Source organism: Maylandia zebra, linkage group LG8, assembly GCF_041146795.1.
Source record: "Maylandia zebra isolate NMK-2024a linkage group LG8, Mzebra_GT3a, whole genome shotgun sequence".
Taxonomy (NCBI): Eukaryota; Metazoa; Chordata; class Actinopteri; order Cichliformes; family Cichlidae; genus Maylandia; species Maylandia zebra.
This window is the reverse complement of record NC_135174.1, coordinates 10,224,588-10,238,411: the sequence shown is the minus strand read 5'-3', so window position 1 is coordinate 10,238,411 and position 13,824 is coordinate 10,224,588. Positions and strand designations below refer to the sequence as shown.

Below are 13,824 nucleotides of genomic sequence, written 5' to 3'. Positions count from 1 at the left end.
ATAATGGGATCTATCACAGCAGCACTGTATAATAGATAATGTTTATTTATTCATTTTCTTGAATGAGGCAAGGTTGCTCCCTATAAAGGCAGACATTTTCTTGTAAGTAAACAGTCATAATGATGAAATCCTGATGCAAGTTTCCATCCCTGAGCCTGGTTTGGAGACAGGTTTAATTTCTCTTAAAAGACTTTATGGGATGGCAGTGGAAATGCTAGAGAATCATCCTGTTTTAAAGAGCTCTGTCAAGTTAATCCTGCTGTCACTCCTTTAGTTTGTACACAGCAAATAGGAACTATTAATAATTACTTCTGCAAGCGTCAGTTCCCAAATTAATAAAAAAATATGGTGAATGATGCTGTTGTTGCTGCCACAGTTCAACTGAAAGTAACAACAATTAATCATATGTGCAGTCATGCAAACTCACGATAAGACCTGTTCCTTCCTTGGATTAACCCCACAAACGGCGATAGGGAGATTAATTAATGCTACTATTATCCCAATTTCCTCTCAGACTCCCAGGTTACTTGCGGTTGCAAGAATTTCCAAAAGTAAAATGGGAGGCTGTGGAACCAACTCCCAGTTAGGTATGAAGAGAGAGACACCCACTCTTACTTTTAAGCTCAAGCTTAAAATTTACATTTTGATGAAGCTTGTAGTTAAGGCTGGATCACGTGATTGTGAATCATCCCTTAAAGCTTTTTATACCCACCACATGATGCTTTGCGAATGGTACCTTGACATTAAAGTGACTTCACCGTGCCTGCCGGTGTTTCTCAGCTGTGCGCCTCTCAATTTTTGTCACCTGGCTTGAGCTGAGATGAAGTCACTAATAATAGTTTACCACCACTTTAAGGATATATCAGTAAAGAAGCAGAGAGACACAGATTATACAGAGGAAGATTTTTCAACACTTTGAAAAGATGTCAAAGCTTTATTTCCAGCTTTGACTTCTTCACTTACTATAACAGTGCAACACCTATTGTTACTTCAGCAGCTACCTGAGCCATAACAGCGAGCATGAATGGATGTGCATTAGGGCTGGGCCATATCATACCGTTCACGGTAATACCGGTATAATGTTGGGCAACGATAAGAAAATGAAATATCGCGATAGAATATGGGTAAAACGCGCATGCGCAGTGCCTTTGTTTTCATACACACATGGCGGAAAAAGCATGGCGGCAACGCAGAATGAGAAGGGTGAAAGCGGGTCGTTGAATGAAACGGATGAACCAGAATTGGTTTGTAAAAGTGCTGCAACTTCAGTGGTGTGGAACTGGTTTGGCTTTCGTCCATCAGATACACAACAAAGCACTATTTTTGGTAGAGCATGCTAGCGGGCCGTCGTTATTACCGTCCTTTGATTTTTCTGAAAATCGACAGTGCCCCTTATAATCCCGTGTGCCTTATGTATGAATTCTGGTTGTGTTTACTGACCTCGAAACGATTTTATGTCGTACACGGCGCTTGAAAATCTGTCAAATGTTTCAGTACAACTTTGCTAAGCTATGAACTCGCACTGCTTGATGGATTGTCGGAGCATTACGGCTATCGTAGGCGGGAGCCTCGCGGAGTGATACGTACGGTGCTTCAACATAATATTACCGTATTGTGTGTGTATAACGTCTTTTTAAGTTTTGTGGATATTATACATGGTTATGCTGAGGATGTGTCGGCCAATTTCCACTGGAAATGCCTTTTGGTTAAACTGTCAGCAAGGAATTTGCATTTGCACTGTTACATTTTTATATAACTTTAATGCACATGAAAAACAGCTGATGGGGTTTTTTTTTTTGCACTAATAAAGTTGTGGAGTTGTAAAATATGTTGTCTAGTGTCAATTATATCATCAGTTATATCGTTATCGCACATTTTCAAATGTATATCGTGATAGATATTTTTGGTCATATCGGCCTGCTCTGATGTGCATGTGTGATGGCGTTACTGGCAGCACGTGAAGCAACCAATGCTGCAGATATACTGGGGCCATAAGTTATGCCACGGCATTTTCCATGATGCACTAAGCACTTCAGAGAGAGACACTACTGAATGTCTGCTCTCTCCCTTACTTTGTGTTTTGTCCTGCGTGCTCTGAATTTTCATCCTTTCCCCTCATCCTCCAGCCGTTTGTGGCAGATGGCTGCACCTCCCTGTTCTGGTTCCTGTTAAAAGGGAGTTCTTCTTCCACAGTGTTGCCAAGTGCTTGCTTATAGGGGATTGTCTGAGGGTTCGGGTTCTCTTTGTAATATTTTAAGGTCTTTATCTTACAATATAAAGCCACTTGAGGCAGATGTTGTTAAATGGCAGCATATATAAATAAAAATTAAATTTGAGTAAACCAAAGCGTTTACATACAATCACAATTTTAGAAGGGCATGACTGTTTCATGGAGCTGAATGAGCTCATGGCAGAGGGTAGGTGCACCTGTGCTTTGATGGGGTATTGAATTTTACAAATGTGCTCCTCAGCTAGACAAAATCCATTATGAAATGAGAAAATTGTTGACCCCAGCCATTTTGGCCTCACATGAAAAATAAAACAGCCTACCAGCTTTTATCTTGAGAGAGAGAGAGCGAGCGCTTCGGGATCATAACTCAGTTCTTCGCTGCTGTTTCTTCCTTAGTCATGGTTGTCTCTCTCCTTCTCTTCCTCACAGTTTACCCCTCCCGCCCAACACAGCCTCACTTTTTGCAGTGAAAGTCATCTCGCCTTAAGTGAACCCGCATTGCCAAACCGTTACAGTAAATCCCAAAGTATTTAACCGACAAGCGCATCATCGTCATCTGTGTATTTGGCAAGTCCAATAAATTTCTCAGAAAATGACTCAACCTTGCATTTTCCAGGCCGCTGTTATCTATCCAAACTAGGATGTGGGTCCATGTTTCATTTCACACAACACCGTGGGACATTTCATCACATCAAGGAATCTCGTGTCTCAGTCTTTTCTACAACGCCTCACACTGGCTCTCACTTTGATGCTCTTTTTAATTGTCTCCACTCTCGCCGTACCTTGTCAGTCACAGTGTCTGTTAAGAGTGCGTGCGGTTTGAGCCTGCGCCAGGGCTTAAGTGTTTAATTAGTAAGAAGAGAACTTGCTTCGCTTTGACAATTGAGCTGTGCAGATTTTAAGGACTTTGAGCTCACCCTGTGACTCGAAACCTCGGCGACGAGATGAAACAGGGAGAAAATGACTCGAGGAAATCGATGTTGTCGGGCTGAGGCTTCACAGTTTCCCCACCTCAGTTTGCCATCTGTATGAACACCTTTAAGAGGTGCTAAAAGAAAAGCGAGAGGGGGACTTGGGAATATCTGTCATGATTAGGCTGTGTGCAGGCAGGATGAGGACCGAAACGCAAACTCACGGGAAAACAGGACTGAACACAAAATATTGCTTTATTGCTGACAGAAGATAAAGGCGATACAAAATAATATGAAACTAAACTGGGAAGTTCCAAAGGAACTGACTCACGAGGAAACACACGGAGGGGCGCACAGTCATGAGGGAGAACACGACACTGAACTGCGGGAGACGCGGACATAAATACACAGAGGGTTAACGAGGGAAGTGGGAACACACGGGGAACACAGCTGACACAGATAATCGTAACGAGACACGGCAGGAGTGAACACAACATGACGCTTACTGACGAGAGACTGTCAAAGTAAAACAGGAAGTACACAGAGGTTCAGACAGGAGGAGAGAGAGCACAAGGAGAGCACGGACATAACCGCCTGGGGAAAACATGGAATAAAACACAAGGAGGGGAAACGAGGGCTCACAGATACATAGAGGGGCACACAGGGGGTAATCAAATAAGGAACATCTTAACAGAACAACCTAGGAACCAAGGCATAAATACAAAACACACGAAAACTAAGAATACTGGGCCAATATGGCCCAGGACCATGACAATATCCATGTTTTCCTTGTCTGTTTGCCCTGTATTTTTTACCTTAATGATTTCCTTTTTTTGTCTAGCTTCTTTCGATATTTACAAACCATCCTCATATCTCTGTCAGCATCGTTTGAGACGTTTTCTCTCTTTTCTCCTCACGTATCCTCTCCATTTTCCTCATTTCACTTTTTCCACTCTAATTCCTCACTCTTGCTCTCTTGTCTCGTAACGTTTACTTTCCTTCTCAAATTATCAAGTGACAGCATTGGGGCTTTTAAGAGAATGTATTCACTTAGTAAGTATACCTTTGACTTCAGTAACAGGAATTTGCAATTATCTGTCAGGCTCAGTGCAGCGAGAGAACAATTCCCACATTGTGTTTTAACATTCGGCTGCAGTTTAAAGTCAGACTGTGCAGCTCTGGTAGAGCAGTTGCCCATTTCTCAACCCACTGCACATCTTCTGAAATCTAATTATCACTTATTTAATTAGAGGAAGACATTACAGTTAGCCAATTCTGCAATACTGTAATTAATATAAGACATCTGCTACTTCCTACACCATAAGCATTAAGCAATAAATAAATAAATAAGGGAAATGCAGTCACATGCTTCTGTGCAATATAGCAATAGCGAGATGAAGTGCTAAAAGTTGCCCCAGGATTTCTGAAGAGATTAGTGAGTCATACTTAACTGAAAGTAACCAGACAAATTGTTAAATTGAAGCTAATTAAAGGTAATGGATAAATGTTTAATTTGGCCGACTAAATATAAGGGATATGTAGTTGGCTGAAAATAATGGATAAATGGTTGAAATTTGAAACACTTAAAATAATAATATGCAATTGAGTGAATGACTAAACATAAAAAAGCCTTAAAAACATCGACATACAATGACTTTCTCTGTATTCAACACAGTTTACATGCTGGAAAAGAGTAGGATGAAGTTTGCTTATTTGATTCTATGCCCCTTAAGACTATTCAGTCATTTACAATCAATGTTCGTTGATATACAATCAGATAATATACATGTATAACTATAGACACACATATAATACACACACAAAAAAAATATAAATAAACCAAAACAACAAAACTACATTTTTACATCAAGCTATAAACCGTGTGATTAACACTCCTCTTAATCCCTGTATTTGTTAAAATAATCTCTTTATATTTGTTTTTTAAACTGACTTTAACTGAGAATTTGTTCTTTCATGAACCTCTTTGAAATCCTCTTATTGTACTTTAAAAGTTTCTTCCCATGTTTTAGGAAATTTACTGAATTTTTCTTCCATTACTTATCTGTATTCACCCTCTGCATTATGGACGGGCCCCAGGGGTCCAGGCTGGTCCATAAAAGTGACTGAGCTACCTCAGCTGGATACAACTGAAGTCATTTGATAACTATAAGTAAAATTAAGTCTAATTAATTTTGTATTGAAAATAGGAACAGCCGTGCCCATGTTAAATATTCTGGTAATAATTGTACTAGCTTGACTGAGGAGGGCACTGATTTTGGAGCATGTGCATGTCAGACCTTGGGATGTCGTCTGGCCTTTATATAAAATATGTCTCTTAGGAAGTAAAGTAGGTCATCATTAGCTCATGAGGCTCACTTAAAACTTGAGAAGAACAAATATACTATGCACTTACTGTGGGTTCATTATGTAGTTTTAAAGGGTTTTCCAAGTTTGCTACCATGTTTACCACTATAAACATGGTAGCATTAATCTGCCCACCTTTGTTTTCCTTTGTTTTCTTTCGTAATGAAATAGCAAAGTGAGCTGAGTCTAATAGCCCCATGTCAAAGTTTGTCACTTGTCCAGTCCATCTATGACGCAGTCTAGCAAACTGATATAAAACCCGCCTAATGCTTAGTTTAGCACACTCTAACTAACACTGAGCAAATCCAGATGCGGCTCCACAGTCGATATTCCTTAGCTAGACCCACTTCTGCTAACTATAACTCTAAAATGTCTGTGTTATAAACAAAGAACAAAAAATGCTGTTCTGTTGGCTGCAAAAGCATCCCATTAGAACTGATGCCTGTTGCTTTCGAAGGACAACAGTTGTGCTGTGATTTCAGCTCATTTACATGTAATAAAATCACTCAGAAATCTAAAAAGAAAAGAATGTCTTATTGATGTGACTCAGGCTGCAGTCACGAAGGTGTAGAGACTGGTTAGCAACCACCTGGTGAGCACCAGTTGGTAAATCTCTGCTGATTTAGAGAATATGCTGGAGTACATGTGATCAAATGATTCTGGAGGGTTGGCATTTGAAATACAGTCAAATGATATGAAAACAGAAAAAGCTCTTTTTATGATAAAAAAAAGTCTAAAGGTACCAATAAATGCTTGATATATTTCCTTTAAGTAACTTTGCACTCACTGAAAAACTTTCAATCCTATAGTCCAACAGTCTTTCAAGCCTATAGTCAAAATCAGGAAATGGTGCTGTAGTAAATGAAAGAAATGTGACTTCACAACTTTTTGGGCTTAAGCTGTAAGAAATATATGTGTAAACTTACAGAGAAAGTTCTGGTAGCTCATTGGCCAGACTGTCTTGTTGTTATAAAACAGAACATTTTGATAAATTCACAAACACTCTCCCTTTTTTTGTTCCTTTTTAATCTTGTGGACCCGTTGTAAAAAGGAGACATTTATGTAGCAGATAGGGAAAAACAGCAACTTTTCTGTCATCCATTGTTTATCTATTGCAGACTTTCTTTGAGCTAGCATGAATGGCGATGGGGGAGGTCTTTATCAGGCAAAGCTGCGAAATGTATTAAAATGCATTTTAAAGCCCAAACTTAGACCCTCATTCACATTTTCCAAATCTCTCCAGGGGGCCAGACTTGAACCTGTGCTGGGCCCATTCTGGGCCCCGAGCCTCATATTTGACACCCTTGTTCAAGACATTGAACAAGGGTGTTTAAGAACATTAAAGCAGTTCTGAGACAGACAGTTCTGAATCATGATGAGTGAGGCTACATAAAGGACCTCTGAGAGAAGTAGCACAGTCCAACTGGCAGATTTAGACTAATTCATCAGATGTGCAAAGAAAATCTCTGGACTAATAAAGACATTTTTTATTCCAGGAGGAATATTTCAGTTGTAATGGTGACATAAATGTAAGAGCGTGTCATGGAAATCTACTGGTAAAATCCCAAAAGATAGAAATGAGTGTATATTAGTTGAGAGCAAGGCACAAAATATCTCAGCCAAGAAATCATGTATTAAAAAATAATAATTTAAAAAAAGAAATTAGGTTATGTAAGTAGATTCTGGAAAATGTGAATGAGAGTTTCACCAATCATTTGACCAGCGAGGGCTCCTCTGGTGCTGGACTGGAGCTTTAAATGTTATTGTAACCTTGCGCTGTCTCATGTCCCTGTTCACAGAGGGTGGCCAGATTAACAACAACGTGGGACCGGCTTCAAACATGGGCCAGCAGCACCCTTACCCTGCCCTCGGCCAGCTGTCTCACGTCTATGAACAGCACCAGCAACAGCAACAGCTCCACCAACAGCAGCAGCAGCAACAGCAGAACAAGGATCTCAACAAGTACGCCTCTCTGAAGGCTGTAGGTGAGTGACTGCCAAGTTTCTTTTTTTTTTAGTGGAGGGGAGTTTAGATGAAGGAGAATATTTTTACAGTTTGTGGTAGGCAGTAAGCCTGATGTTGTTCTGTTGGTAACTCTTACGACTATAGCAGTGTGTAGATTAGCAGTGAAACCTAAGGCTGGGCCTGCCTTGTTAGTGGAGTCATCGTGATTCATCCCAAGTTGGCAGTGAATTTCAAGAAAAAGGAAAACCTAGGCTCCTATAAGTGACTTTTTTTGTAGTATAGTTTACTGAATGCTTTTTGAGCCCCTGAAACACAAACTCAAATAGCACCAGGTGGTTTTTTTTACTCTGGGAAGGCTCTAAACAACAGCAAGCACACTGCACACATAATTGACAGTGGTTTTTTCACTGCATCGCTAACCTGGATGTGGTGTAAGACATAAACGGCTTATACATAAATATTTTTCTCCTGCTTACTGGGGATTTATTTAATGGGAAATTTACACCATAGCTACGCCGCAACCTCAAATTTCTTTTGAAATCGTATGCCGTGCACCTCCCTAGAAATGTAACTACACTTCAGGTCAGTCCGCAACTACTGTGACTGATCTGTTCAGTGTTGTTAATGCCTTCTGTGCATATCCAGCAACTTTTTCGCCACTGTTTTTGAATTTATCAGTGACAGAATAACAATCGGCACCTTAGTATAAGGAATAATAATCATAGCATCAATGTAGGGACTGAAAAATCTCAGCAAATTCCTGGATTTAGAATTCCAAAGCTATTACAATGGACAAGAGGAAATGTAGCCTATAGATTTCCCAGTTTAAGCAAACGTATTATACAAAAATATCACATAAAAACAGTGGCTCACATCCTTAGTGGTGTTGTGCAAAAAAATCCATGTTTAGCACAACACCACCAATGATGTGAGCCACTCACACAGGTACAGTAATGTCATAGGCTCTGCAAAAGTTTAGAACTTAAAGGGGAATAAATATAGTCATCTTCTATTCCACGTGTTCCTTGTTGGACTCTACAAGATGGGAACATCCTCACAGTTTAAGTTCCCAGTTCAAAATAATCCTTATTTACCTTTTAGAGGGCTTCGGGCAGCCTCCCCATTGTCTAAAATCAGTTTCCCTCCCCCTCACTTTAAGATGACCTTCTCCTGATGCTGGCCGTGTTTAATATCAGCATTTTATATTTTAAATGACAGTGGATACACTTTCACGCATGCAACCAAATCCAGTGAGTCAGCGGCTGTAGCAGCTGATCTAAAGTTGCCTCATCACCATACGTTCTTTGGCAGTCACATTGCTATTTCATAATCTGAATTCATTCGAGGCCGACACGCAAGTGCTTCCAGCGAGCGTTTGTCAGCTTGTTTATGCTAGACAGGTACTCTGCCTTCACTAGATTCAGAATTCAGCCCACTCACGACAGATACAATCTACAAATGCATCTAGATGTCTGTATAAACAGCTACGGGATGCTATTTGTCTGCATTCGCTCCCTTTTATTTGAAAAATGACCGGATAGATCGTGTTTTGTTCTTTTTTTTGAAAAGCCTATCTGTCCAGCATGTCCAGCAGCACAAAGTAAAACTGATTGTGATGACAAATGCATCCTGTATTGTCAGTGGTATTCCCTACACTACTGTGGCCCTGACTCATCTCCAGACATGTTACAGTAATAGATTATCCTGCTTGTTTGTGCTGAGTAATACTTTGTGCCCCTGAAGCAAGAAGAAGACGTGTCATTATTATGGTAGCAGTATATGTAACTGCCAGCGAAATTGACAACAGAGAAAGACTTGAATGAGCAATGAATACCAAGCGGTAAATGAACGCATCATTTTTAAGCTTAAAGGATTACACCAATAAAAGCACAGGAGTGAAAATAGTGGTTAATGCTGTCATGCCTGAGTCCTGAACTTGGCAACTTTATTGTTTGATGGTCTATTTTTATAATTCCCAGAGAAGTGGCCGAATATAGACATCAGAGGATGCCTAGATATTTTCAGCACAGCCACAGTTGTGTTTGATTGCAGGAAATTGTTCAGTTATCTAAAACGCCAGCAGAAAACATCTTGGTGTCAGTCTGCGAGAATCCAACCATTCTTTCTTAACTCAAAATTTCGTGCCAATATTCAACGAGGAATAAAAATTCATCAGACAAGCCAATTTCCCCTGAACACATCCGTGCACTGCAACCGCAAACTGTGCTGCAGTTTGAGTGCAGCATACAAACCCACTGTTTCTCAAAAAGTTTTTTCCTTCGTCTTACTGCACACAAACCCAACAGATGGATGCAACACATGCTCTGGGGATTGTGCGCGACATTGTGGGAAATGAACGAAATCTCTATCTGTTGGGAAAACAGATGAGGCAGGTACAAGAGAATTCTAGCAGTGTTATGGAAATTTATGCTATAAGAATACAAACTAAAAAAACTGGTTTTAAAACTGTTTCCTTGGAAATGTTAAAAATAAATGTAAAAAAAAAAAAAGCGGCCTAAAGACATTCAGCCTGCATCTATATCCTGTAAGTCCAACATTAAGAGATGACCAATACCCAAGCATTTGTATTGTGAATAGTAAATTTTATTTTGTTTTCTCCATTAAGAATTATTCCTACCAGAGAGGCTGGTCTGACTCGTTCAGAGCCTGCTGATCTACTTGAATCTTTAGGGAATGGTCTGCAAAAGAGAAAATATCCAGTGAGCAGCAGTTCTCTGGGCTTGTTGATGCTAGAAGTCAGAGGAGAAAGGCCAGACTGCTTTGAGCTGATAGCAAGTGTCTGTTGGTGTCACTGTGCTTTGATACCCATTGTTTCCAACTGTGCAAGAATGGTTTGCTGAACAAAGCAAGCTTTCGCTGTAGTCATTTACCGTGTGACCAATATAGCCTCACCACGTTCAACCAGCGCATATAGTATATGTAAAGCCCAAGAGCAGGTGCACAAATTGTGGTCCATTTGCGAACCCTAGCTGTCAGTGCAGCATATATGCTTACTTTTTAAAAGGGGCCATTAGTCCATGGCGCTATAGTGCTGGGCTCACCTTAAATGAGTCATATGGATCTGCCCAGTTCTATCCCCACTAGCCGCAGGGTGGGCTATAGAGGTCTAGTACTATGTGGATCAGGCATCGATCAGGGGCAGAGGCCTTGCCCGTTTAATCCCCAGCTGCCAGAACTGGTAGACAAAAGTGGTTCTGATGGGGGGAGTTTCTACAAAAATGTAGCATTTTATGAATCTATTGCAAGTCCAAATCAATTTATGATTCATTTAATACACATCCAGTTGGCAAATCTAATAAAGGTCTTGCATGGTCTCTACCTTAAAATATAAAGCGCATTCAGGCAACTGCTGTTTTGATTTGACATTAAAAATAAATAACGCCAAAATATAAATAAAACCGAATTGAATTAAACAGAGGATACACAATATAAGTTACTTTGTCTATCCTCTGCCGCTTTGCCGCTGTAACTACAAATCTACAGCCATTTCACATCTGCAAGCTGCTTTGTAACCCACCTTCATCCTAGCCCCCATATTCATGCTGTTCCTGATGTAATCAATGCGATACTTGTTGTTATTCCTGCTCGTTTCGGCCGGAGTGTCTTAATATTCCTGTCTTCTGCAGCTTTTTGTGGTAACACAGAAATCTTGTCACATATAAACTATTACAGATGTCAAAATTAATAAATAAATCATTTTACAAACTGAAAGGTCCTGATGACGTTTTTTAAAAGTCTTTTTTAAAAAGTATTAAAACTATATGTGCTACATGTTCAGTAAAGGTTCTGGGTTTAAACCTCTCATCAGCCAGGTTTTCTGTGTGGAAGTTGCATGTTTACCCTATTTGTGCAGGGGTCCAAATCCTCATGCTTCCTTCCAAATTCCAAAGACATACATATTAGGTTGACTGGTTACTCTGAACTGAGTGCGGGGTGACTATGACCATGAATGGTTGCCTTTTTAGTCCTATTAAGGACTTGGAAACCTGTCCAGGGTGGAAATGGGTGGCTGTAGTTGAGGAGGTAGAGCAGGTCGTCCACTAATCGGAAGACCGGTGCTTCAATCTGCTCCAGTCCGCATGGTGAAGTATACTTGCGCAAAATACTGAACCCCAAGTTGGGATGTGAATGCTAGACAGAAACCACTGCATGAATTTGTGTGAATGTTGTATGCATTATATAAGAACCAGTCCACATTAGCCCATTCACTATATCCCATTCCAGTATATCACGGCAGAGAACTTTAACTACAAACAGAAAAGGTTGACACAAACATCAGCGTTCAGTGTCAAACTTGTTGTAGAAGATAGGAGGCAGTTACGCGGTGTTTTATAAGAAACACAATGCAGAACTCAGCAGGATTCTCTGGCTTTTTATCTTTAATGAAAGCACGGATCTGGGTGCATTTTGGATTTGACAGCTTAAGAATTAGCTTTGCAAAATGAAATGTCATCACCCAAAGGCTAATACGACTCCAGCACTAATAAACAAGACTGGCCAACCAGCACACACTGGCACGCTTTACAAAACTTCCAGCCAGCTCTGTTCAGCCAAAGGAAATAACTCTGCCCACAGTTAGTCGTAATGACATCCGCCAGCAGTTGGGGATCATTTTTTTTCTTTTTTTCTTGGAACAGAAGCAGTTGTTTTCCTGTGATTGAGAGATGATACACTTCTTTACTATACTGTAACTTTTTTTGATTTGAAAGTTGGGGTATGTAATCCTTTTTTATTGTTGGCATGTACAAGAAAACTTCACACTTTTCCTGTTTAGGTTTCCAACTATAACTTCATTGATTTTATGATCTCTATGGTGAATTGTTTTTCTAAGGAAGTATTAACTCTCAGCAAGTTGACTTTTTTAATGTACTGACACGGTCTGAAAGCAGTGACAGCCTGTGGGCCATAAAATCAATATGAAAAGCTGTGCAGCATGGCTCTCAAATTGTCTGGAGGTAACATAAAGTTTCATCATTTAAGTTAATGTGATAAAATGTACAAAACTACTCATGAGGTTCATTAACAATAAGCACTTTTATTTTATTTGGGTTTTTACAAGCCTCTTTACTTTTCTTCACTCACACCCTCCTCCAGTACCTTTCTGTAGCCGTCGTACTCGTCCCTCCCACCGCTTCCATTTTCCCATGAACTCCGTTTTCTTCTTTATATCAGTCCCTTTATCAGCCATCTCCTGCCCTCTGCATTTTTATCTCATCTTTGCTTTTTGCTTCTTTTGTCTTTCTTTCCCATTATCTCTTCTTCACCCTGACTCCACCCCACCCTCAATTCATCAAGCTCCATATCGCTCCTTAAAGAACCATTGGGCTGTTAATCTTGATCCTCCTTTACAGGGGCTCATATTTGATTCCATTTCTATAATTGAACGGAGGTCTCTTCCCTTCAGGCTCATGGTTGACTGACAGTTTTCCATTTTCCAAGTGGTATTCAAAGATTCACCTATGAAATGATTGGAAACCTGTACACACAGGCACCCAGGATTCCAGGAGGCAAAATGCCATTACCTTGAGTTCAGTGATGGGAAATTGACACACAAGCTATGAAAAATGCATGTGAGGGGGAATAACAGAGACAAAAAGAAAATGTGCAAGTGGCAATCTCGAAGGCTGAAACACAAAACGGCAGAAATGACAAACACTGTTTTTGCTAAAGTGGACACACAGCTGGCCCTAAAAGTAAATCAGTCAGCATAACCTTGATATTAAAATACATGGAGGTTAATCAATCTAATCTAAATCTGACCCCTTCAAACACCAAGATGGTGAGTGGTCCACAAACTAGTAAAGTGTAAAGTGAGCTTGTTAGTCCCCATAGGGAAATAGTTCCTCTGCATTTAACCCATTCACCCAGTGAAGCAGTGGGCAGCCACCAGTGCAGCGCCCGGGGAGCAGTGTGCAGGGACGGTACCTTGCTCAGGGGTACCTCAGGGTAGCCGTTCAGTGGAGTCGAATCCCCGACCTTCCGATCATTCCGATCATGGGGCCACCACGCTACCTACTGAGCTATCCTAGTTGCATCCAAGCTAGAGATAGGAAATAAATGTCAGCAAAAGAAATCTGAATAGCTAAATTATTCTCCTCTGATACATGTTCTGGTGTGCTCACTAACTGGAAATGGAACTAGGTCTTAAGCACTACTTTCCCAGCATCCCCCATAACAGCCTTTCCTCTTGTTCTTTAATTGCTTCTGCCATTTTAATGGCCGATGATCCAGTTGAGAAGGCCCTCACCTGTCAATCAATAGCCATCTCCACTGTCCCTCTGTGTATCTCTATAAGGTCACTTTATTGAGTTCTAACAGCAAACAAGGCAAAAA

At 40.4% G+C, this 13,824-nt stretch overlaps 1 protein-coding gene across 1 annotated transcript in view; it reads left to right on the top strand.

The window, feature by feature from the left end:
• shisa9a (shisa family member 9a) overlaps window positions 1-13,824 on the top strand; it is a 63,343-nt gene that overhangs the window by 38,172 nt on the left and 11,347 nt on the right. The window contains exon 3 of the mRNA XM_012922226.4: window positions 7,305-7,490. Within this exon, the coding sequence (XP_012777680.1) occupies window positions 7,305-7,490 (186 nt within the window). The remainder of the gene's footprint in view (window positions 1-7,304; window positions 7,491-13,824) is intronic.